Below are 26,708 nucleotides of genomic sequence, written 5' to 3' on the forward strand. Positions count from 1 at the left end.
TGAGGATGCTGAGTTGCAAAACATGATGATTTTACATGATGTTTTTTTTTAGTAGGTGCGGCAACAGTTCTGTATGTAGGAGAAAATAGGGCCTGTCGACAAATGCTATACGGTTACAACCTTTATTTACAACTTGGATGAGGAGGTGAACAGTTTTTCCAGTCAGGAACTTGTTTTAACAATGCTCCATGTGACATCAAGGCAGGCTCTGGAGTTCATTTATGAGACCAGGGAATGGCAGTCCAGGTAGATATACTGTATCTCTCTTATTGATTTCAGATGAATTATATTAACAGCAGGTTGTTAAGAGCAAAAGAACACGGAGATTTAAAGCGGCCAAAGCTTTTTTCTGTTGTCATTTGGCAGGCTGCACCCACCCCTCCACTCCCTCACTGTTCCTTGCCTTAGTATTGCCAGGGCCCCTTCTTAAAACAGATCCTGACAATGAAGTACAGCCGTTTGGGTTACAGTAACAACATGGTCCAAGTCCCTTTGAGCTGTTTGATGTCTGCCCATAGCATGGAGGATGGATTAAGACTGCAGAGCCAGGGAACAAGGCCATAAAATATCCATGTAAAAAGCCAAGGACATGTGGGGAACGCTCTCAGATGCAGCCCCGACTGCTCAAAAGTCAAACACGGATGACAGGGGGATCTTTAAGAAAGTGGAAACGTCAGTGAACTTTCTTCCAAGTCTCGCTCTCTGAGAAGTCGAAGCGTTGGAACTGATAGCGTAAGTATAGAGTTTCTGCTGATTACTATGTGTAATTATGCCTTTTCTCTTTGTTGCTCTTGCAGGCGATCGGCATTTTGATATTAATGACGTGAACACTCAGGTTGAGTTCAAGTCCCATCAGTGGTTTGGAGCCACCGTGCGTTCCCATGGTAATGCCATCCTGGTAAGAACGGGTCATTATTGATTGGTTGGTTTTGGTGAATGAACCTGAATTGAGTTGTAGAGTTAGATACTAATGTGCTGGATTTTTTTCGTTAATCAATTGCTGCCAAATAATCTGTTACAGCACGTTACAATTCCAGCAATAGACCACAATCATTGTCATGCAAGCAGTAGGCCATTAGCTGTATAGTATGAATGATCATCTATATAGAAGATGAATCACTCAATAGTAAAAAACTGGTCCAAAAATTGGTGTCAAACCCTCACTTATACGCTTCCTTCTGCAGTTTTGCAACATTCGCATAGCCATCTGTTACCATAACCACTGAGCTGATTCAGACCTGAAACAAAGCTGTTTTTCTCAAAAGCTACTCATTACGAATATGTAATTTTAGCTCTGAATGTTAACAATACTTTAAGCTTTGGGCATAATTTGGTCCAAATAAACTTTAGATGTTTTTAACAGAGGATATCTACAACAGAAGGCCATATCTCAAGACTTTGCAACCTCCATTCATTCTCAACACACTGAGAGAGACTCCGGTGTGCAATTTTGTCCCACCGCACTTTGAGATGACATTTGCGGTGCCCAGAAATAAGGGCAGAGTTCAGCTTCTCCTCTCAAACAGTACTTCAATTAGGGACAGTTAAGTCAAGGAAAGCAGTCATTTGACCATCTGCAGCAGCGATGGTGACAATTTTTAGTAGCCTAATAATGGAATGCAGTATTTATTTAAATATCCGCTATGTAACACACAGTCAACATCTCACAGCTGGTGTTTCAGAGATGGTACATAATATTAGACTTTTGTACCCAACCTGCAGTCATTTGGCTTCAGAACACTTGGATTATGCTATTAGAAGTCATTTTATGGTCATTTTTTACCTTTTTTGGAGCTCAAAAGATTCTTTTGGAGAAGGCTGCTACAGAGCAGCACCAGCAAAATCGCTGTGTGTTCTGTTGACATACAAACTCCACCGGTGTTTCGACTGACATAAGGGTGAATAGATAATGACCAAATTTTCATTTTTGGGTGAACTATTCCTTTAATCTGTCATTCATTTGTGTTGCTGCAAATTGTGTACAGGGCCAAAAACAGGGCCAAACAACATTCAACAATCATTCGTCCCTCTGTGCCTCCCAGGCTTGTGCTCCCAGGTATTACTGGAGGACTGAACACGACACCGCCTTCGCCGATCTCACAGGAACCTGCTACCTCTCTGTAGACGGCCTCAATACGTTCGTGGAGTACGCCCCCTGTCGAACAGGTAAGGTACTGCAATTGCAATAATGGCTAACCTGTTACAGTTTGGGATTTTTCATGAGATTTTATTTTTATTTGACTTTCAGTTTCGTTCTACTTAGTTTTCCATGTGGGTTTGGTAGTTTTAGTTGTTTTTTAGTTGTTTAGTTTCACGCTTCAGTTCTAGTTTTAGTATTTTTGGTAGGGCTGGTATTTTTAAAGGTGCAATGATAGAAGTTCAAAGCAGGTATTGTGCATGCGTTTGCAACAGGTATTGTGTAACACAAACAACAACAACAAATAAATCATAAATTCTTTTAAAAATGTATTTAATTTATTTTTCACTTAAATAGCCCAAAATTCATTCTCTTTTTTTTACCATTCTTATAAACAAAAAGACAAAAACTAAAAACATTTCATGTATATTTTTATTTTATTTTAGTTTAACAAGTAGACAAATAGTTTTAGTTCACTCATTTTTTTAACACCTACTTTCCGTCTTAGTTTTAGTTTACCATAATAACCTTGGTAACATCAGCCTGAACGCTGCTTGCGGCCCACAGAAGACTCTTTAGTGGCTCTTCAAAGCAGTCCAACACAAAACACATATGTGTTGAAAGCTCTCAATAGGCCACTTGAATAACTTGAATAGGCTGCTGCCTATAATTTAGGTCAACTTTAAATTAATTGACAGAACCAGATCTCCAAAAATGGTCCACAGATTTAGCAGTTTGAATTGCTGTGATATACAACCTGTACAAAGTTAATCAAACTTATTAGTGTTTCCTTTTTTTTTTTTTTGCTGCTGTTCACTGCAGAAAGACATGGACCTGCAGGACAGGGCTATTGTCAGGGGGGATTTAGTGCAGACTTCACCAAGGTAAGAGAAATATTTGTTGAAAAGTGGAGTTATTGTTGGCTTCTAGATTATCAGAAGCCAACAATAACGATGAAAGCAGTGGGGATTACACTGTGTATTTCGGATTTACAGAGTTTGTTTAAACTCATAATGAAATTGGTGACACCAACGTTCCTCAGTTCTGACTACTGTTTTATATTACAGGGTGGAAAGGTTGTGCTTGGAGGACCAGGAAGCTTTTACTGGCAAGGTGAGCTGACAAGAATGTGATACAGCATGGATTTTTAGGAGCTATCTTGGAATGGATTTTTCCTTTGAGAACACTTCCAAAAATCAATTCATCAACATTGTCAGTGACCAAAGTATAGCGGAACAACTCAGGAGACAACATTCAAAAGTCACGCCTCTTGTTTTAACCCCTGACCTTCCACCCCTTGTTACCCATCCATCCCACAGGTCAGCTGATCTCAGCCACTACTGAGGAGATCGTCAAGGCCTACTACCCCTCGTACTTCCTGCTGTCAGTCTCTGGGCAGATGCAGACCCGGCAGGTGCAGGGCAGCTACGATGACAGCTACCTGGGTGAGACAGCACACCGCAGTCAAATCAAATTACAGTTGTTATTACTACTGCTGAAACTGCTACTACCACCAAAAATACTGATACTACTACTACTGAAACTGCTACTACTGAAACTGCTACTACCACCAAAACGACTACCACTACTACTAGGCTACTACTACTACTACTACTACTACTGCTACTACTACTACTACTTTTACTACTACTACCACCAATGCTATTACTACTACTACTACTACTACTACTGCTACTGCTACTACCACCAATACTATTACTACTACTACTACTACTACTACTAATACTGCTACTGCTACTACCACCAATACTATTACTACTACTACTACTACTACTACTAATACTGCTACTGCTACTGTTACTGCTACTACTACTTCTACTACTACTACCAAAGGCAATACTATTACTACTATATTATAATGTTTAATCTATTAATCTATTATATTTGTCTTATGTGTTTTATGCCATTTATATAATTGTATTTGTATGTCTTCTATAATCATTTTTACATTTTTTTTTAAAAATATTTACATTGTTTATATTATTTTTAATTCTTCTTCTTCTCATTATTATTAGTAGTATTAGCAGTAGTAGTATTTTATATTAGTCATATTATATAATATATCATTTTTTGACACTGTGTAATTCTATATAATATACAAATATTAGATTATTTTAGATTATACAGTAATAATAATAATAATAATAATGATAATCAATAAACTGATCCAAACTCAAACTGATTCAGATGATTTGTGAGTTCAGTGATGTGGCCCCTCTTACCTTTTTTTCCCCATTCATGTTAATTTATCTTAAACCTTCATTGTGCCCCACCACCTCCAACCCCAACGCTACTTTCTTTCTCTTTCTTCTTTTTCTTTCTGCTCCTCTCCCTCCATCTCTCCTCCAGGTTACTCTGTGGCTGGTGGCGAGTTCAGTGGGGACGACGAGGAAGGTGAGGGTCATATTTACAGTGCTGACTGCCAAAGCGCATGGCTGAGTGCGGGTTTTGCTTTCCCCCCACAGCTCTGTCTAATAGTTAACCATTCAGTTCCAGCACACATGTATGAATATGGTCTGCCGTGTGTCGCTAGAAAACAAGCGCCTTTAATAAACCAAGGAATAAAATAAAGGATTTAGGGGAATCTTCTGCAAAATCTCTGTGTAAATCTGGTTTTTGTTGCTTTGACAGAGACTTTGTCCAACATTGTAATGCTCAGTTGACAATCTTTTTTTGAATTGATCCCTTTGACCTTTTGCCCTCATTGTCCTCGTTACAGATTTCATCACAGGAGTTCCAAAAGGACTCATGCTGTATGGTTTAGTAAGGAGTCCTCACATTATTATTCATTTTACACCATTTTACAGTATAAAAATAAATTTATGAAAGTAGAAGAATATTCATAAAAACATACATGCAGTGTACATAATGGCTTCAGACCTGGAGCTTACACCTGGACATAAATGAATAATTGTATAATGAATACAGCATTACTGTGTATTTTGGGTTCAAGGCCCACATCTTAAATCCAGTGATCGTCTCTGTCCCTCTCAATATAGGTGTCCATATTAAATGGAAGAGATCTGAAGTCTGTGCTCAACTTGACGGGGGAGCAGGTATGTGTACATCTGGGTGGGGATTTTCTGTACTTCTGCCGGCCCCCCGTTTTCATATGTGGGTACACTTTTAAAGTGGCATGTGCATGTGTGTATAAAGGGGGGGTGGGGGATGAAGGAATTTGCCCTGTGGAGAGGAAGCTTATACTTGGGTCAGAGGTTGAACGTACGCACCGCTCATGGTTTCTATAAGCTGTGAATCAAAACCAGAAACAGCAGCTTCCAGTATGCTGTTCATACAGCATTGTTGTTGCTGTTTTTACTGCATTGACTCTGCATGGTTTTTTTTTAAACTCTACTGGGGGAGTTTTGAACTTAAAGGAATACATCTAGAATTTTGGAGATTGTCCTGCTGGTCAACATGCCTGTTAAGTGATGAGAACACCAAAATCATCCATGTGTTACCGGTAGATCATTGGCTCCAGTGCTTCATGCTAACAGTTTAGCATACAGTATGTTGAGTGATAGTAGGACACTAGCATTATCCAAAGTGAGAAGACTGACCTTGTAGTAATAAAAAGTTATTAGTCATCTTTATAATATGGCCTGTAGATTCATAAATTTTAAAAATAAAATATGATTAACTTAATACAGCTGCCATTTTTAATTTTGGAACTATTTCAGGTTAGCAACCACGTATTCATCCGCTGCGCAGTGATTTTTAGCTGTAAACATGTTCTCATTGCCCAGCATGTTTACTTCCTATGGAAACAGGTAAAGTAGTCCCTGGTAGTTTGAAACAGTATGTTCATTTTGTATCATATTTCAGGTAAATTTGACCAGTCTCCTACACAAAACTACCAAACTTAAACACATATTATTTGCTTATCATTTAACTTTAGAGCTGCTACTGCTAATGCTAATGGCCTACTATCACTCAACATAGTGTATGCTAAAGTGTTAGCATGGAGCATTGGAGCAAATGATCTAATGGGCCAATTTCCCAAAAACTTGTTGTAGAGAGAGAGAAGGGAGAACAACCAGATATGAGATTCATAACATTGTTACCAGAAGGTCAGGGTTCTGAATGGAATCGTAGGGAAACGGACATAGTTGTTGGAATTCAACAAGGCTTCATTATGTGTACAATGCAAGATGTGTGAGCATATGACCATGCACACGTGGGAAAGCATGTGTTTATATGTGTTTCTTTGTGTGTGCATGTGTGTGTGTGTTTTCAGTCTGGGAGGCAATCAGTGACTGCCCAAAGCTGTCAGTCTCAGGGTGGAGGGCGCTGTGTAAACTGTTAAGTTCCCAGTGAGAGTGATCTGAGGTAAACGCCTGGCTAGTTGACTCTCTGCTCTCTGTGGGTTCAGACTGGTCCCTCCATGGGTGCTTGCACTGTGCTGTCTAAGTCAGCTGCATAAACACAGTAGAGAGAGTGTATGTGCTTACCCAAGAGACCCTGCAGAACTGGGAACTGAAGACAAAAATGTTGTCATTTTCATTTGTGTTCCTTTAAGCTGAATGTCTTCACTTTCAAAACACTGATACCCGAAATGTTTTCTGCATTCAGCTGCGCTCCATAGTTGACTTAACAATACAGCGCCAGTTGGACATGGATGGAAAGTATTCATTATTTTATTTTAACAAAGACCTCCATTTTCATCTTGGACTATGCTTAATTTATGTCTGTGGACCTGGCCCACTATGCGTTAGAGAAAAAAACAAACTGTGCGTTCACTCTTCGAGCAACTTGGTTGATGGGTTGCTCTACTCTATTTAGGTAGCATTAATCTAAATTAAACAAAAACACTCAATAACATTACTTAAGATTTTACCATCGACCCCAACAATGGATGCAACCGTTCTCCATGCATCATTTTTTATCCCTGTAGCCTTTCAAATAAAAGTTGTAGACAACTGGGAAGCTTAGAGTGACTGTAATCAACTTCTCATCCATTTTGCACTTGTCAGGCAGAACTATGATCATGAAACTAAATCACATCTGTAGGGAAACAAGGGAGCACGGAAGTCTGATGACCCTGAAAAGTTCAGCTGTGGCCAACTTTTCTCTGTCGACAAGCTTGTTGACTGTCCACACATCCGCCAAGTTTCCCTGGTTGCTCAGCTCTATAGGAAATGAATGGACTTTTGCTGACATGTTGATCATGTTGCTCGCAGTGGAAGGTCATAGTGGAGATGAACTTAGCCCTATGCCCTATGTTTGATTTATGGTGATACATTTTTAAATGGGTTGTTTTTTCTTTATTGTCTTTGCAGTAAAACACACCCGATATTCAGTCTTGGTTTTCACAAGGGTCTCCAAACTCACTCCGGTGTATGTAGACTACAAATCACTTTGAGGTGAGAGTCACCCAAGGATGTAACTTGACCCTAATTTATCATACATGGTACGAAATGAAACCGACAAACACCAAGCCCCGCGAGTATTTTCTCGGAGCGAGATCTAGAGCAGTTTGAGTCCAGGATCCCCGGACCCCCTACCTCTCCTGGAGCTTACAGAAGCTCTGACACTGAGCTCCATGAAAACAGAGAAGAGGAGAACCCAGGGGATTGAGGGGATTGAAGGATTGAAGAGGAAGGCTTCGGGGGGGTGGTGGAGGATATAAAAGAGAAAGAGGAGGAGAAGGAGAAAGAAAATGAAAGAAAGAAAGAGAGAGAGAGAGAAAGGGATCTATGCCCCATGGTGTGATTACAGGCTGACTTTGTCTTGTTTTTAATGTGTTCCAGATGGGGTCCTACTTTGGCTATGCAGTGGCAGCCACCGACGTCAACAACGATGGGTGAGTGAACAGACGGCGAGGGTGAGGGAAAGTCAGAGATGATGGCACGAAGCGGTGAAAGGGAAAGAAAATGAGAGCCAGAGGTTATGGCAAGATACAACATGGACGACGACGATAAGAGAGAGGGAGAGAAATGTAAGACAGAATGCAAGAGTGAAAGAGAAAATTGGGAGAGGGCATTGGAACAGAGGTGAACAGCATGACATTTTAGAATAATCCCACGCTCGTCCAGTCACCCTGTCTCTCACTCATGTGTCATGAAAATTTCCCCTCCCTCTGCTTTTAAAAATATACTCTCACACTGTCTGTAGCTCCCCTCCTGTGTGAAGTTCTCCTTCCTCCACTTTCACTTCCTCAGCCCTGGTAGAGTCATATCCCCAGCTCCCTCAGGAGGATTTAGACTTTTTCTTTTGTAAGTTTTTAGTTTAGTACATTGCCTATTCAGGTGTAGCCTTTAAAATAAATATGTAGTGTGTTTTAAAAAAGATTCCACAGTACAGTTTACACATTGCAGCCATTTAAAGTGCATTAGATTACAAAGTACGTACTTGAATTGTGTATTTGCTGAGTTAAGGGGCGGTCACATCTGAATTGACCCAATGATTTCTCTTTTCAAACTCGTAGCAGAGACCGCTAGAAGATACTGTAGCTACCATGTTTTCTACAATAAATTACACTTTGTGAACAACCTTGCATTAATCTTTATTCATTGTTTAGTAATTGGTTAAGTAGCTAATTAGCTATCAGCTATCTGATTCTATGCTATTTGGTTAGCAAGTTAATGTAGCTAAGTAGCAATCAATTGACTCTGATGCTATGCTGTGTGGTTAGCAAGCTAATGTTAACTATACATTACAACAGGGAAACCATGAATGTACCATCTACATTATATAATATGATGATTCCTCCATGTTGAATTTTTTTTTGTCAGAGGTCAACACGACCAAACAAGTGTTTCTATTGGCCAGCTACACAAATTAGCAAGTCAAAGTTCACCAAATTTTAACTCTGCATGAAGGCGAAGTGCAAAATCAATTCACAATCAGAAGCGATTGTTTTTATTCGTCCTTAGCGTGGTTTTCGATTGACATCAAGAATTTCCACAAAGGTTTGTGCTAATGTGACCGCACCTTTAGTATGTCTTTTTATGTTGTTATACATTTAGTATCAGTGAGCTAGGGGGGCACACATGGTAATCTGCTACTTTTAGCACCAGATTAGCAAACATCCACAAATCAGTAGCCCACAAAACCTGTTTTAAATATTTGTTTGCCACTTTTTCCAACAAAATAATTATTTTCCATTCTCTTCATTTGACTCCTCCCTCCCCTTGCCTCCCCAGTCTGGATGACCTGGTGGTGGGAGCTCCTATGTTCATGCGTCGCGGGTCTGATGGCCGCCTGGAGGAGCTGGGTCGGGTCTATGTGTACCTCCAGCGGGGCCCTCTGCTGCTGGAGCCCAGCCGGCCCCACCTCAGTGGCCCCCGGGCCTTCAGTCGGTTCGGCACCTCTCTGGCCCCGCTGGGTGATCTCAACCAGGATGGATTCAACGGTAGGTGGGGGAGGAGAAGCAATGAACGGCCAAAATATTTGTTTCTGGGGTTAGACGGTGTTAGCGGTTTGGTCTTAATATTGACATTTTATTAAATATTGGATATCAGTCAATCAGTGTGGTCCACCTCTGATATGATGGAAGTTCCGCCCTGACAACAGCTACAAAAAACCTGTCTGGAAAACCTGCAATAAATTAGCATTTTCTTTGCACGTTATTTATTCATTTAATTGTTGAGTTTCCCTACCATTGATCAGGTGAGGGGGCAGGGGGTCACCCTGCCTTAAAGAGCTGCTAACTCTGTTGGTTGTTTGTAATGTTGGTGATCTAGGAATTTAAGCTCATTCTACTTCACTTATTGTAAGTTGCTCTGGATATGATCATCAGCTAAATGCCTAAAATGTAGATGTAAATGCAAATGTAGGAATACATGGTTGCAACTTACACTCTGTTGTTGTTGGTCACTATCAGACGTGGCCATTGGCTGTCCCTATGGAGGAGATGACCAACAGGGATTGGTTCTCATTTATAACGGACATGCTGGAGGACTCAAGGACACGCCTACTCAGACCCTCTCTGGCCAATGGGCTTCCAGCTCTTTCCCAGCAAGTTTTGGCTTTGCTATCCGGGGCAACAAAGATCTGGATCACAATGGCTACCCAGGTACTGCAGAAAATAGTCCAACTCCAGGTCTCTATTTAAATGGTATCAAGTTGTTTATTATTTTCAATTAATCTACTTTGCCCCTTACAGATCTTATTGTTGGCGCTTTTGGGGTTGACAAAGCTGTGCTATACAGGTATGTTAAAGCACATAGTAGTGTAATGACAAATATATGACCAGTAAACATGCTGAATTCCTATTCTTTCTCCATGATCTGTCTCTTCCATCAGGGCTCGGCCAATAGTGAATGCCAGCGCATCTCTCACAGTGCAGCCTACTATGTTCAACCCAGAGGAGAAGACTTGTGAGGTGTCCAATGGGAATGAGACGATGGCTGTGTCTTGGTATGGAAACCCACTCAGCATATTTTTATAGGGAGATTATACACTATTTGATCCAACATGATGATGTTAATGTGAGGGAAAAGTGTCTTTCATGGTTTAACACAACGTTTAAGAGTAGTTTAGAAGCTCTCAATAACACAGCATGGAATATGTCTTGCATCTTGTTATGTAACACACATCTTTAATTTCAGCTTTCCAAAGTTTACTTCACGAGAATGTCAAATGACTTCATGTTTGACCAGCCTTTCCAGTTTCCTGTCCAAGCTGCTTTAAAGTACACACTCAGTATCCTTAGATGCAGTGAAAAAAGGGAAAATTCACCCTGCTTTCAATCTCAATGAAGCTCTTTCCGCAAGTTCAGTTTAACCGTCATATTAAATGTGGAACACTTTTAGACTGCTGGAAGCGAGGTTTGCCAACTGGCCGGTATTTCAGTATCTGCCTGTAAGGTTGATACAAGTAAGTCTTGTTTTTGTGTTTATTGGTGTTTTTTTGCTGCCCTGGAAACAAGGAGGCAGCAAAGCGGGGAGGGAAGAGGAAGTGGAAGAAAGGTGGAGTAGCCTTATGGAAAGAAGAAAAGATGGAGACGAGTGGAGGAGGAGAGGGAGTAGAGGAGCAGTTATGAACATGGGAGAGGGAGGAAAGGAATGACATTCACTTTGAATGAGATAGTGTTTGGCATCGGGACCCTTTACACAGCATGAGGCGGGATACGCTCGCACACACGTGTGCATTCCTATGGCCACACACATATGCATGAGTGCATAACTTGTGTGTACTGATTTACTGGAGCATTTGGATGCTGTAAACAACAATGTATACATTAAAAGCACCGCAAATCCATGCACACACATCTTCGTGAGCACAGTGATTTCGGTAAACGCTCTGCAATGTTACCACACCAAGGCCCCTGAGCTACTGAGTGAAAACTTTCAGGAATCTGAGGCGTTATTTACTCAGTGATACACATTTGCGTGTGTGTGTGTTGTTTCTGAGGGTTAGCTCGGTATGCATGTGTGTAAAGTCTCTCCTTTGTCTTTTTTTCTGTCTTCAACCTCCAGTGTCAGCATCGGTTTCTGCCTGTTGGCTAATGGGAAGCACCTCCCCTCTCATCTAGGTGAGGCGCGTGCACGCACACACACACACACACACACACACACCAACACACACAGATGGTCCCTATTACCTTGCTTTTTTTTGTGCGGCCACAAGTATGCTGGACCTCACTGTGGTCAATTTGGCAGTTAAGATTAAGATAAAAGAACAATCATGTAAATACAGGGTAACTTGGTGGGCTCAAGGAGTTTAGAGAGAGTGTGTGTGTTTACGCTTGAGTGTGTGGGTCTGCATTGTGTGTGTGTTCTCTGCATATTTGTCGTCATGTGGGTCATAGCAATGTAAATGAGTTTATGCCTATTACCCTCTACTTGTTTCTGTATGCTTTGCAGAGAACAAATACTGAATAAATAGAGGTGCTTTACCATAATAATGTTTACCATGTGTGTATATACATGTATATTTGCATGTGTAAAGGCTTTGTGTTTGTATGGGTATGCATACATTTACATGTATTTCTGTGTGTTTTTGTGTATATACATGCATATAGCCGTATGGATAATGCCATACTGTATATGTGTTTATTTTGCTTTGTGTGTGTGTGTGTGTGTGTGTGTGTGTGGTGAAGGCTTTGTGGTGGAGGTTCAGCTGGACAGTGTGAAGCAGACTCAAAGGGAGGCCATCAGGAGAACTCTGTTCCTGGACAGCCAGCAGCCCAGTCTGGTTCAGACCTTCAGCCTGGCCAACGGAGGACGCATATGTCACGACACCAGGATCTACCTCCGGGTCAGTCACGCTGCCTGTGTTTCCATCCAGCTGTCAAGCAAATTTTCTGCGAACTTTCGATATGTCGCAAAAATAATATAATGCAAATTAGGGGGGGGGGGCTTCCATCAGCTGGGTTGAGGCAAATAAATAGCCTTCGTGAACGTCAATAAAAACCCACATTCACAGGTCTTTGAAGAGAATTGATTAGTATTGGTTATTATACTAATTTATACTAACCTATTGTTCTTTAGAGTCAGTTAATATTCATATTTCATGCTTTGATCCGAAGACTAAAATGCACTTTGTGATGCTCTAATGCAGCGAATAATTCCCATATAACGAACTATGACAGAGTTATAGATGTTAAGACATGTTTGGAGATCGGACAGATACTGTACAGACATTTCAGAACATCCAAAGCCACTTTTGAACTGTTGTACAACAGGATTTTTTGCTTCAAATGAGTGTAAAAAGTTTTTTGTGCTATTGAGGAAATTTGATCTAATTTTGCTGTTTTCGCTCAGGTTTTTTAATTCGATACATCATAATAAAAAAAGGAATACCCGGAACATCGACTTTTTGGCAAATAATATGTGATGAGGAGAGTGGTGGCAGTTTCAGTTTTGTTTGTGCGCTACCATGCTTTTGATGCGATGCAAAACTAGCTGGTGCGCTAAAGTGTTTAAAGCCATTTCTCAATAGACAGGATTTGAGGTAACCATCCCAGGTGCTACATTGGGAGGGATAGTTAGAAATAAATACTGAAAATACAGAGGTGAAACTGCTACCAATCTTCTCGTCACACTGTCATCCCTTCACTCGCCTATCCATCAGCGCTTATTCATCCACCCATGTATTCTTTTAGTCTCTCTTTGAAGGGGCCACAGTCATTCCGGCTGGTCAATCAGAATTCATGTCACATGTTGGAGAAACTTAAAACAGACGTCATGAAATCCTACATTTACATTTCACTATTACATCTGTTTTTGATTTTGGATAGTACAGCACGACTAAACCGCGACCATTCCACTTTCCCTTGCGCATTTACCTGTGACAGAACATTCACCATAATGTACAGTAAAGGCTTATTTTACCCAGGCCCATTACTTGGCATTTCCCCCAACCGTTGTAGGTATATTTACCCTGCATCTGAACTGTCTACTCAAGTGTCATCTTGTCCACTATAGTCTAAACCTACTTGGATTTAAATGTTGAGAACCGACAAAAGAGTGTATTCATACACCAGTCCTAGGTTTTTAGATCCATGGAGACACAGTGTCAGTAAACACTACATTATAATGAATATGTGTTTGTTTGTAACACTCTTTCACTTCCTCTTTAGTCTATTAATGTCTGACATCATTGCACCTCCCTATGCTGCAGAGTGAAGAGGAGTTTCGGGATAAACTGTCTCCCATTTACGTCAGTCTCAACTTTAGCCTGGACCCTCTCGCCCCACTGGACCAGCATGGCCTCAGTCCTATCCTGAATTATCAGACAGCACAGCTTATACAGCAGAAGGTGTGTACATTAACTCATGATACTAAATAATTTAACTCATAACACAATATATCCGCATGCAAGGTCACACAGCATCTCACATAGATGCTGCATTCCATTCAAAGTACGAAGTTGGATATTCCCAACTGGTAGAAGCTCTTTGCCCAACGTAAAATCATACATGTTGCCCATGATTTTGGCAAAGTTAGCTAGCTAGTTAGCAGAGAATGTTTAGTGACTGTAAGTGCAACTTATAAATTTCAAATTTATATGTTTAACCATTTACCACACAGGTGTTTTGATAGATAAGGCCATGCAATGGTGAAAATCAATCTTTTTGAGGATTACAAACATGTTAAAAGTTTACAGTGCTGTCGGACACCATGTTGACATGGTGTCCGATAACTGCATCGCAGAGTTTTGTAGCTGGAATTCCAACTTGAAGGGCCGCATCGTTGCATTTTTCCTTCGAAGTCGGAATTTCCTATGCTTTGTACGAATATAAAGTATATTCCCATGCTAACATCTAGACCACACTCTAAAACACAGATTATTTGGCTACACTTTCTGCAATAAACAGACGGTCATCACAGATATTACCAGAGGAGAGAGCATAGCAGATGGTATTTTTCATTATTTTCACAAGGCTATACCAAACAATCAGAACTCATGTACAAGTGTTGTACATGTGGTTCGCCATGCTACACCAGCTTTGGCCGCTAACTTCATAAATACCACACCACATCTCCCGCTGTTTACATTTTGCACGCAGGAAATTTATTTGAACGGCGAAGGAGGAGGTCAGAGGCAGCCATTTTGAAATTGACATCATATGTAGGGCTCCTCTGTAGTGCTAAGCCCCACATGGTTAGAGGTTGAGGGTCAGCCCTGATAGAGCAGGAACTGAACTCTGGTGGCCTTTGGTAGTGGTTTTTTTGCTTTATATATGAGGAGTTTGAGGGTATATGGAGGATTGGCGAGTCATGGCTTTGCAAAAACACAGAGGGAGGACTGACAGCTCCGTTTGGGTGGGGCGCCTCTGAGCTCAGACATCTGGTTGTGGTTTGTTTATGTATGTTGCCAGTGGTCTCCTCCACCAGGCAAGAGCCAGACCCAGAGCACGTGCATATGTTTATGTGAGTGTATGTTAAAAGGTGGTGTGTGTGTGCACGTGCATGCTTGTGTGAGTGTGTGTGCATGTACACCATGTGCTTGGAAGTGTATTTTTTCTTTAAAGGAATACACAGTTTTCAATTATAGTATGAATCTCATCTCTTGTTCTCCCTCCTTTTCATTTGAAAGGAATACACAGTTTTTGGGAGATTGGAGTCAACTTCAATTTCGTTGTTATGTGATGGAGACATCAAAATGATCCATGTTTCCCCAGTAGATTGTGGTGATCCATGCTAAGATTTTAGCCTAGTGTATTGAGTGTTAGTAGGCTCCATGCTAACACTTTACCATACACTATGTTGAGTGAAACTAGGCCACTGTTAACACATCTGATTTGCACACGTATCTAGCAGAAGCTAGCGTTTGCGTTAGTAGTGCCCTGCTGAAAAAACCTTAGACCAGCCAAGCTGGTTATGCTGGTGACCAACTTATGCTGGTCTCTGACCATAAATGCTGGTGTAGCAGGTGATTTTGGGGCACTTTCATGCTTATTTTAGCTGGCCTACCAGCATCAGTGATCAGTGTTCATTGACCACCTTAACCAGCATCATCTCTGCCCAGCTAAGACCAGCAGTGCCCATCAAAAATCAACTCAGACTATCAACCAGCTTTGGTCTTGGCTATTTTTTTTCAACAACATCTCAAGGTAACTAATTGTAAATGACACTGCATGCATGTAAGAATGGAATTGACTCGTGCTCACCTGAAGGAAAAATCATTGAGTATGATATTTAATTTTTATAATGTATGAATCTACAGGACATATAATAAGAACCACTAGGAACTTTTTATTACTAAGAGATGAGTAGGCTACTTTGGATAATGCTAGTGGCCTGCTATCACTCAACATAGTGTGTGTTAAAGTGTTAGCATGGAGCTACTATCACTCAACATAGTGTATGCTAAATTGTTAGCATGGAGTCTACTATCACTCATAAGTGTTAGCATGGAGCACTGAAATCAACAATCTACTGAGGACACATGGATGATTTTGATGTCTATGTTCTCATCACTTAACAGGTAAGTTGACCAACAGGACAATCTAATCAAAAACCTGGTGTATTTCTATAAGAGTCCTTAAGAAATGGCAGGGAAATCAGTACAAACCAAATGGGAAAGTATTTACTGTTTATTCTTACATGGATCTGAAATATTTTTCAGGCTCTATCGCTCTCATCTCAGACACATGGATCAAATGGATGGGAAGATTGAGAGATGAAAGCGAGAAAGAGAGAGTAAATGTGGTTAGGGGGAGGGAAGATACGCCTGGAGGGAGGGCACCCCTTAGTGTCAGCATGTCTATTACAGACCTCTGTGTGCCTCTGTCTGTCTGGTGTTAACTGACCGATGGCCCCGTGGCCCCGAGTGAACGATAACACCAGGGACTTGAATGAGGAATCGCCACTGAGACATGGTGAACCATCGCCAGGCTGGCGCTTTGCTCTCCTATAGCCCTCCATAGCATTCTTTTGGAGTCTAATGCTTCCCATATGTCGGAGAGACGGGGGTATAGCAACAATGGCGGTATGGTTCACTGGGCTACATAGGAGGAAGAGAAATGGTGGAGACAGGAAAAGAGAAGAGAAGAAAAAAAAAAGCCAAAGGGATCTGATGGAAAAGACAATACCGTCAAATCAAATCACATTCATCTTATATTGTGGTTTTTTTTTACCAAGTCATCTGTCACACAAGACTACAGAGGAGATTAAACCCTATCCTGTCTAAAATGTGAGGTTTGCTTTTCTTTGTCCCGTACTCTTTTTGATCATGGCTTCTCCACAAAAATGAATCGTTTAGATGGTATTCATCATCCCTTCATTCTCCTCAACCTTCACCATGTTTTCTGTTCTGCTCTCTCTTCTCTCCCACATGCGAAGCGCACATTACATTTATCCTGCAGACATGAAAGGATACGGCTTTCACGTTACTTCTTGGCTACTAGTTGTTGCAAGTTTTGTGAACATATTGAGGATATACTGTACATAGTCTATATCCATTCTTATCCTTTCATTAAAGCACAAATGCTGTGTACTAGGCTCTCTAAACACCCACTTCCCTGAAAACCCCTCTCTCCATACCTTTGTTTTCATCCCTGCTCTTCTCTGAATACCTCTCTCTCTCTCACCCGTCCCATCCGACCCCCGTTCCTCACTCTTTCACTCTTCCCCCATTTATCTCCATCCTGTGTTTCCCAGGCCCAGATTCAACTGGATTGTGGAGAGGACAACATCTGCGTCCCCGACCTCAAGCTGGCTGTTTATGGGTGAGAGGAAATCACCTTACTGCTCAAATCACAATTACCTGATTCAGCAAATGAAACAATGCAAACCTTTTAATTCCAGACATTTTCATATAAATACATTTCTGTTTTGCTACTCACTTTCACCGATTGCTATAACACAATAATGATTCAACTTATATCCAGTTCATCAAAGCTTTTCCATTTGCTGTTCTAAACAGCCGGTGTCTGGTAGCTCTTTCCTGGGAAAAAGGAAGTGATGCATTTTCATTTCCGATTTGTTTGGAATCAACAGAAGAAGAACTGGGTAGTTAGCATGAGCAGTGATAGCCACCATGGCTGAACAGACAAAGAAAAGAGAAACTCAAACTGCATCAACAGAAACTCCAAGGAAAAAGACGTCACAGTACTGGACACACTGTTTGATTGACAGGTGAAGATGGAGACAAAATTAAAAAAACACCACAGCAATGAGCGCTTAGCAACAAAGATTGAGACAGAAAAAAAAATAGCTGGCTGATTACTGCTTTAACTGTAGCTGTAAATGTTTTTTTTTTTACATAGTCAAATTTCCGGTAGTACTTTACTTAAACTGGCGGTCATAAGGCATTATAAGCACATTAGCACATTATAAGCATATTGTGAGTGCATGATAATTATTATAATTAGAGAATCATATAATAAACACAATTGTAGGGGTTGGATACTTTATGGGGTACTTCTATAGTTAATGACATGATATTAAATGGAGTGGAATGGAATGTATTTCTGATGATTATACTGAAAGAAAAGTTTATTTTTGATTCTTATAATCTACGTCCATCACAATGCACTTTGAGTAAAGTGTTCAATTTTCTAATACAGTGGGGAGGAGAACTAGCGCTTCATCTCCTCTTGTGACTGAAAAACAGACAGTTTGACTTCACAGAGAAAGGAAGTGAGATGAATGATAACAGCCAAAGAGAGGAAGTTTAGGAATGATATACAATGTAAGGTTTGGATTTGGAAAAACCCGGCCGCGGCGAGTTCTCCGACACGGGGTACTTATGGCACGAATTACAGGACGTTGTTTACAGCCCGTAACACGGCCTGCTCTCCAGTACAGATGGAGGGAAAGATTCCCCACTCGTGGCTCACTCACACTTATTAACATTCATCAATCTTGCGTCCTTGTTTGTGACGGGACGTCAGCCAAGTATTTGGCAACGACTGTGTCCATTCACAAAGTGAACACACACACACACACACACACTGGTACTTTCTCCTCCCAGCCAGTTCTGCTATGAGGGATGTTTTGCATTACGTCGCCATGTGATTTCTCTTAGCTGCAGAAATACAATCAGTGTTAAAAGTTTCCCATGGAAACTCAAAAATCTGCATTTGGAGTCGCCACAGGACCAAACTTGAACGGTTCAGCACTCTCGCCGAACAGAATTTCCCCTTCACTGATATGTAAGACACAGCGTTTTTCCCAAACAGTGTGGATGTTTAGCATTCACAATCTATTCCTGGTCTTTGAGTTGTGTCCTCTGGCCTGAATTATGCTTTCATAAGCTTCATGATCCACCGTTCTATTTCCCCAACAAATGAAACTCAATCTAGTTAACGTCTCAACCGCGCTGCAGACTTCACCCCTTTCTCAGCATCTGCAGAGTGTCGCTGACAGAGTATCCATGTTGCTTCCTCCGCGTTCACTAAACTGGCCCGGGCCTAATTGAAATCATCTGGCGGCCGTCTCACCTAGCGAGGGGGGTCGCCGCGTCCGGACCTTCGGAGAAAGAGGGGGGAAGGGAGGAGGAGGAGAGAGGGAATGAAAGAAGGACCCCCGGTTCTGACCCCTCAACCCGACTCATTCCTCCTCTTTTTGCTCAATAGAAACACAAATTTATGATCGCGTTCAGAAGCGTCGGGGTGGGGGGAGGGTCGGGGGTCTGGCGTCGAGAGGATTTATCGCCACGCTGAAAGTGTGTGCGCGCACAGGGGGTGTCACTGTGAACGAGCAGAAGGAGGTGGGGGTCGGTTTCCTGAGACAAATCATAGTGATTTGATTTGGGGGCCATGGACAGATATGTAGCAGGGAATGGCCCTTGGGGAATATCTAAAACTGAGATGCATTTGTCTGAAAACTTACTTCACAGCTTTTCACTACATTTGTATTTTGGGCATTTAGGTGACGCTCTTATCCAAAGCGGCTTACAATGAATGTAGCAGTACGGGAAGCATAAATCCTCAGATCGCCAACATTGCAAGGAACTAATAGTAGTTGTGGTTAAACTGCCCTGACCAGAGCTACCATGAAAAAACATTTCCAAAGTGTGTGTTCATAGTGCTGTAGTAACTCACCAAATTTTAGATTTATCAAAGATTGAAACGCTAGGATAGGTGACACTTAAAAATAGAAAAATGGAAAACTACAATATTTTACAATCTCAGTTTGTTTTTTGTTTTTAGTTTGAAACAAATGAAAGTTATATTGGTCTTGGACACCAAACTTGGGTAGTTTGCACAAAAAGTAAGGCGGGGCAATGGGTCTCACCGACCAATAAGAAGCAAGTTCTCCCCCATGCCAATCAACCAGTGGCTGTTGAAATTAAAAACTGAAAAATACCTCTGTTTGTGTCTCTGACCAATATTTCATTCATTCATTTTCTTTACAAGCTTATTCCTGTTCAGGGTCAAAAGGGGCTGGAGCCTGTCCCAGCATGCATTGGTTGCCAGTCCGTTACTGGGCCAATGTTTAAATTTTCATTTATTAAAAAAACCCCAAAACAATTGAAAATGGTGCCTAAATTCTCGATTTTGCATTGTGGCAACAAATTGAAATTTTGGAATATTGCACTAAATGTTCCATTTTTCTATTTGGATAAATGTTACACAGAGGATTCTTTGAAATTGAGTGACAGTTTTGTGAAACATGAGCGCAGGTCTTATCTTACATACACATACACATACTAGCTGTCTGCAGTGGGAAGATGGAAACTCAGATTTTAGATTAACACACACAAAACAGTCATAAACCTTGCTAGGCCTTTTTTTTTTTTTTTACTTCTCCAGTCTTCAAAGATGGAGGCAAATTGCTCACTTCTCTGTTACTCATAAGTCAACACAAGAAACATAACATTTACGACTGGATCAGATATGTTGGTAGAAAGTCTCAAAAAGACCAAAAGAATACAGATGAAGCGGTTGCGGTCTTCTTCTCTCAGCGACAGAACGGAGGTTTACCTGGGTGACGAAAACTCCTTGACCCTGACCTTCAACGCCAGGAACGAGGGAGAGGGAGGGGCGTACGAGGCTGAGCTGTACGTGGTGCTTCCCCCAGAGGCCGACTACAGCGGGATAGCACGCAACAATGTGGTGAGGAGGTCAACAGTCACTGGGCTATCTGATGGACGCATCACTGCTGTCGGGTGAAAACCTTGCATCTCAAAAAAAGCCCAAAAAACAGCCTTATTTTAACACTGATGACTATTTGATGTTCAAATCATCACATACAGAACCAGAAGGTTTATGTTTGTTTATCATTTGTCTTCCAAGTTTAATTTTTTGACAAAATAGCACGTGAATGCAACACTGTTTAGCAGCCGAGGTGGAAGTCCCGAATGTCGGACTTTCCCACCAGCACTTGAACGCAGCGTAATAGTTATGGCTAAAAAAGGATAATTGTCTAATGGTGGAAATCCCAGATGTGGATCATGTCCAATCCACCATGATCTGTCCACCACATTTCAGCTATATCCATTTGTAACTTTTTGAGATATCTTGCTAACAAACAAACAGACACGAGTTAAAACATATCAGACAATGTATTTTCAGTGTCCAAAATATATATTTGAATGAAGGTCATCCTCGTACGCAAATACATTTTTTGGTTATGGGATACAATGGTGAGTAAAGGGGTTTTACAAGCCCAAGGGTCATAAGAAAAAAAAAAATGACGTAAATTACCAAGACTCACTTAGGAGGTTTTCCCCTGACACCAGTGATAAGGTGTATCCATGTAATGATTCAGACTAATTAATGATGGTAATTCAAGCAACCAATGACTAGTACTGTTAATATCTGAACGTTGTGTCCTTTCCAGAGCCTGACTCAGCTGACGTGCAGCTATGAGGCAGAAAACCAGACCCGCTATCTTGTGTGTGATCTGGGAAACCCCATGAAGTCTGGCACCAGTGTAAGAGCCAACAAGGCCCACATGTCGTCTCTGAGCTCCAATTAGTCCAGTCGAGTCAAGCTAAACTTTTCTTGTTGTGTAATAGAATTCATACACGAGGAGACTCAGTGCGCTTTAACACTAAAGTGATCAAAGTAAAACATATACGAAAGTAGTGCGAACCTGCCATATAGCTAAAAATACAAAATATACATACATATTTCACATAGAGAGGACCCCGCCGCGTAACCACACACACACACACACAGACGCACTCATAGACAAAGGCATTGTTGGTTTCTTATCAAAACCAATAGGATCTGTAGGACTTTAACTTTTATATAATTCAATGTCCAATGCTCCTGTGATTAATTTGCATGTCATTTCTGTGGATCACCTCATAGTTATGGGCCGGCCTCAGGTTCACTGTGCCCCGACTGAAGGATACTCACGACGCTGTACAATTTGAGCTCCAAATACGCAGGTAGGTCACTTGTCAGAGAGTCCGAATTGTGTAGTTTCACCAAAACTGAATGGGACCAGCAGCAGTGTTGGTTTTATTACTGTACTTCCAATTGGTCACGTTTAGTTTGACCCACATGACTTCATACAGGACAGGGTAAATACAATATGACATGTCCTTTTTCTTATAGTGCTCATTTTCTCATTGTCTCAAAACGTTCATTGGGAATGTTCAACTGGAATTAGTCTGGTTTTGACAGCTTTGTTTCTTTATTTTGGTTGTTAAATTGGTCATAAATCCAATTCCAGGTAGCATTAACAAGGTCTTAAAAAGTCTTTCATTTGGCTTCCTGAAACCTGCAGATACCCAGATGTGTCATCCATTATTGTCTATTAAAATATTGATTGGAAAATGAATAGTTTTGTCAAATTTGCTGTGTTGTTTTGTCGGGACATGAATGCAAGAATAAGTGTCATTTCCGAAATATTTAAAATGGAAGAAAAAAAAAAGACTCTCTCTCACTCTCTCTCCTGCTGTCCCTATTGCAGTAAAAATGAGAACAACTCCCAGAGTGAAGTGGTGTTGTACGACCTGGAGGTGGCTGTGGTGGCCGATGTCATCCTACAGGGGTGAGGCTTCGGCGCCATCGCTACCGCTAGCACCGTTATCATCGTTGTCAACCGTTATGTGTAAAGATAACCCAACTCCATCCGTCTCTGTTGCAGGGTTTCTCGGCCAGACAAGGTGGTGTTTCCCCCTCCCGGCTGGAGAGTCACCCAGAGCCTGAGAGAGGAGCGGGAGCTCGGCCCCGAGGTGCAGCAGGTCTATGAGGTACACTCGCTAGTTTTATGGGTTTAGGTGGGTTTACCCTCCACTACATCCCCAATTTCTGATTTCTCTCACTGTTGTTTTTTCCCTTTATCTCATACTCAGTGCATTTCTTCTTCTTTTTTCTGTTGTTGGTATGATATTGGGGATACTCGGGGTACACTACTCGCTTTGTTGTACTAGTTTTGTTTCTAGGGAGGGGTGCTCATTCAGTAACAGCAGCGAGGATGAAGACGGTCTTTGGGAATCGGTTACTTTTCCTCAAAGCTAAATCAGATTTGTCAAATGTTTTAGTGAGATCTCTCATTAAGACCCATCACTTATGTTGAGGATGACTTCATGGGCTCCCACTAGCCGTGGGACCCCAGAAAGCTTTCCCGTTTCCCCCTTTACATGCGGGCTTGCAGGGGTGTGAGAGGAGGTGGTTCTGTTTCATGTGTTCATGAGTTTTTTCCCTTTGTGAGATGTTTTATTGAACGTGTTACATGCAGCATTTCAACATCAATAAATCATCACCATGTTCATTTTGAGACATTAGTATAATTACTGTAAACAAATGAGACCGTCACAGAGAAGATTGGCAGCCTCTATCAGCCTCTATCTGCATTTTACATTGTGAGCCACCAGTTCGGATCTGGAGGGAAATCTGCTGGATTGCTTTCCGGTACAAAACAGGAAGAGGTTCTGTTCTTCCAGAGCAAACAGAGATAAAGCTTTCAGAGTTTCTGGCAGCAGATGGTGGAAGGAGTGAAAGGCCGATGGAAAAATCACTTCCAACATGTTGACCCTCTTTAGGGAGGGGGAGGAGGGGCAGGAAGCAACAGGGTTTATGCGAAATGTGGTCTTAATTTGGAGAAACAGTAGCACTAACAATACCACTGGTGTGAGATAGAGGCTACCAATCGTCTCCACCACGATCTCATTTGATTATGGTAACTACTCTCTCTCTGTCTGTCTCAGCTGGTGAATAACGGTCCCAGCATGGTCAGCCAGTCCATGTTAGAGTTGCGATGCCCTCTGAGGGCCCACGGCCAGGAGCTGCTCTACCCTGTGGAGGTGATTGCTCAGGGGCCACTCAGCTGCTCCTCCAACCACACCTTCAATGCACTGAAACTCAAGGTGAGGACACACAAACATGCACACACACAAGGGATGGGGCTTTTTGGGAATTTAAAAATGTCATTACAAAGTGCAAATAGCATAATTTGGATGGAGAGCTTGTGGAATTGTGATGGGCAAGCCATCTCATTTGTGATTACTACAGCAGAATAAAATATTGCGATTCATTTTCCTGCCCCACGATACATATTGTCACATTTTTGTATTGCGATATATTGAATTTCCATATATTGTCCTATCCCCTAACGCGCACGCATAAACACACACACATAAACACACACAGACACAAACAATGGCTAGGTTGGCATGGTGAGGCCATTACCCTAAGTCTATTTTTGGCCCTGAACATTCGATTGTGTTTGCTAATGAGCCTCTTAATGTCTTTGTGCATGCAGCTCCTGCCTGCAGCAACAGAGAGGCCGCCGTCGCTGCTGTCCAGCCCCAAGCACCACATCCAGAGGAGGGAGGTGCACAGGGACTCTCTAGCTGAACAAGGCAACCTGGTGAGATGACATGGACACACTGGACGTCCAGGCCTGATGCAGTTTTAGGTTTTTAGCGAGTCAACGGTGTTGTTTTGAATAGTAGAAAATGCGGGAAAATAAGGATTTTGCCAAGCCATAACTAACTTTGATGGAGATCCTTCTATATGTACAGACACAGTTTATTTACATGTGCACACACACACACACACACACACACGTTTGTATTAATATTGACTACATTCATTCCCTAAACCCTGACGCTAACCTTAACCCTACACCGAAGTCCTAACCCTAAAATTGCTCCCTATAGAGGTGAGAACCAGTAAAATGACCCCACTTTTGCAGATTTTCTTCATTTTTCTATCCTTGTGGGGACATTTCTTCCTCATAAGGATAGAAATAAAAGAACACACACACACCAGCATCCACTCCTCCACCGCTCAGTTCACTCCATCTGTCCCGTAAAGACCCTGGGAGGTGTTTGTTTTTTCTCCCTCTCTTCTTCTGCTTTCCTTCTTCGCTCCTTGGTTTGAGAGCTCAGCATGTGGAGGAAATCATGGTGACACAAGTCTGCAGAGCCGTTCGCTCTGAAAACACCACAACAGAGGCTGTTAAATAAAGTCAATGGCACTTGGGTTGGCTGTTTAATCCCAATGGGAATCTTATGGGCTGCTTCACTACATTCACTCAGGACATTCAAACCTAATTAGCCCAGTCGGATCGCAGGAGGAGCCAGCTGTGGATTCCCTGCTTGAACAAGACTTAAATTATGATGAGATTATTTTCTCAGCAAAGGAAATGGGGATACATATCATGATCTCTGGCCAACATCTCATGCAGCTCGCTGTGATTGTTTGTGAGACAAAGTTAATTAGGCTTGTGATTTACTGGATTGTTTATGTAAGGCTTAGGTCACTAGCACTGGAACGTTTGACAGCCCCTCTCAATTCAAATTAGCTGTCTTTAATTTAGATTCTCCACCCAAATTAAACTCTACTATTGAAATTTCTTTTGAATCAGCACCGAATAAAAGGGAAGATTTTTTTTATATTACATAAAATGGGATTCTGTCATCAGAGATAGTGTACTGCTTCTGGAAACACATGTGGCCCCCAATGTATACGAGAAATCACCTGTCAATCAAACAGTGTGTCCAGTACTGTGACGCGTTTTTCCTTGGATTTTCTGTTGATGCAGTTTGAGTTTCTGTAGGTGGCGCTCCTTTCTTTGTCTGTCTTAAAATAGTGGGAGTGTATGGGAATCTAATTCTTCCATTTCTGTGGTTCCCTGCAGAAGACACTGAAATAGAGCATACTGGTGTGAGACTGCTAAGCCTATATCAACAATCATTAGTGAAAAGAAAATAGATTTGATTTGTACTGTATGTCTGACTGGGACCCTGTCCATCCACAGTCCTGTGCTACGGTGGAGTGCTGGCGGCTGCAGTGTCATGTGGGGCAGCTGGAGAAAGGAGCCAGTGTTATCCTGACTGTACGCTCCAGGCTGTGGGCTGAAACCTTCATGGAGGTGAGAATACAGGCTGCTCTGCTGCACTCCACTGTAGGTATACCGTCAGTACACTGGCTATGCTGGTAGGAAACCCAAGCCTGTGTGAGAGAACCGACATAAAGTCAGGCAATCTGTTTTGTCATACTGCCCTCTTCTGGACGCCATCAAATAACAGTTACAACAATTACTGTTGCTTTGCCGATACATGGGGACAATAGTGGCATTGATTGATTACATATTGTAATATTCATCAATACTACACTGGTTGTCTATGGGAAGCCCTAACCTGAATTGATTCTAATGAGACATTTTGATCAAATTCCTCACAAGTACAGGAGTAGCAGTAGGAATAGTAGTAGTAATACTAGTAGTACTAGTATCCTTTTCAGATTTCAGTGGAGAGTTTTAGTGTCCCATGGTTTAAATGCTGTTTCTGGGGATTTTCCACCCGGTCAGGAATAAAATTTTGGGGGAAACAATGAATACTTGTAATTTTAGGGAATATTTTGGCATGAAAACTGTCACGTTTAAAGATAGTAAATATAGGCACAAAATATTGCTTATCAGCAATTCAGCATTTCAATCCAAAAATTGGTTTATCAGCCTTCAAAAGCCCATATCAGTCGAATCCAATTACACTCTTGATGTTTTTCCAACTCTCTTTTTCTTGACCTCAGAGGGCCTACAAGCAGTATGTCCTGGAGTGCTCTGTTCAGTACAGAGTGGACAGGATGCCTTATTCCATTACTCCCAAACTCAAACCGTCTGGATCCAAAAAGGTAACCGCAGCTGATTCTTTTGTTGAAATGTCTGGCAAAATAAAGCCACAATCCATAATTCATAACGCTGTTACAGACTGAATCAATTAGAGTGCACTATGGGGTGTACCATAG

General features: G+C 41.6%; 1 protein-coding gene across 1 annotated transcript in view; it reads left to right on the forward strand.

The window, feature by feature from the left end:
• Positions 1–26,708, forward strand: part of LOC139927819 (integrin alpha-5-like) — a 47,915-nt gene that overhangs the window by 19,362 nt on the left and 1,845 nt on the right. The window contains exons 3-28 of the mRNA XM_071920107.2: positions 798–898; positions 2,043–2,166; positions 2,960–3,021; positions 3,205–3,250; positions 3,457–3,582; positions 4,508–4,552; positions 4,878–4,921; positions 5,158–5,214; positions 7,909–7,961; positions 9,304–9,512; positions 9,984–10,175; positions 10,266–10,311; positions 10,406–10,519; positions 11,581–11,636; positions 12,204–12,361; positions 13,727–13,864; positions 17,212–17,279; positions 20,462–20,612; positions 21,340–21,432; positions 21,816–21,895; positions 22,423–22,503; positions 22,600–22,705; positions 23,663–23,821; positions 24,217–24,324; positions 25,720–25,833; positions 26,493–26,594. Coding sequence (XP_071776208.2) covers positions 798–898; positions 2,043–2,166; positions 2,960–3,021; positions 3,205–3,250; positions 3,457–3,582; positions 4,508–4,552; positions 4,878–4,921; positions 5,158–5,214; positions 7,909–7,961; positions 9,304–9,512; positions 9,984–10,175; positions 10,266–10,311; positions 10,406–10,519; positions 11,581–11,636; positions 12,204–12,361; positions 13,727–13,864; positions 17,212–17,279; positions 20,462–20,612; positions 21,340–21,432; positions 21,816–21,895; positions 22,423–22,503; positions 22,600–22,705; positions 23,663–23,821; positions 24,217–24,324; positions 25,720–25,833; positions 26,493–26,594 — 2,633 coding nt within the window. The remainder of the gene's footprint in view (positions 1–797; positions 899–2,042; positions 2,167–2,959; positions 3,022–3,204; positions 3,251–3,456; positions 3,583–4,507; positions 4,553–4,877; positions 4,922–5,157; positions 5,215–7,908; positions 7,962–9,303; positions 9,513–9,983; positions 10,176–10,265; positions 10,312–10,405; positions 10,520–11,580; positions 11,637–12,203; positions 12,362–13,726; positions 13,865–17,211; positions 17,280–20,461; positions 20,613–21,339; positions 21,433–21,815; positions 21,896–22,422; positions 22,504–22,599; positions 22,706–23,662; positions 23,822–24,216; positions 24,325–25,719; positions 25,834–26,492; positions 26,595–26,708) is intronic.

The sequence above is a fragment of the Centroberyx gerrardi genome, chromosome 5 (assembly GCF_048128805.1).
Source record: "Centroberyx gerrardi isolate f3 chromosome 5, fCenGer3.hap1.cur.20231027, whole genome shotgun sequence".
Lineage (NCBI taxonomy): Eukaryota > Metazoa > Chordata > Actinopteri > Beryciformes > Berycidae > Centroberyx > Centroberyx gerrardi.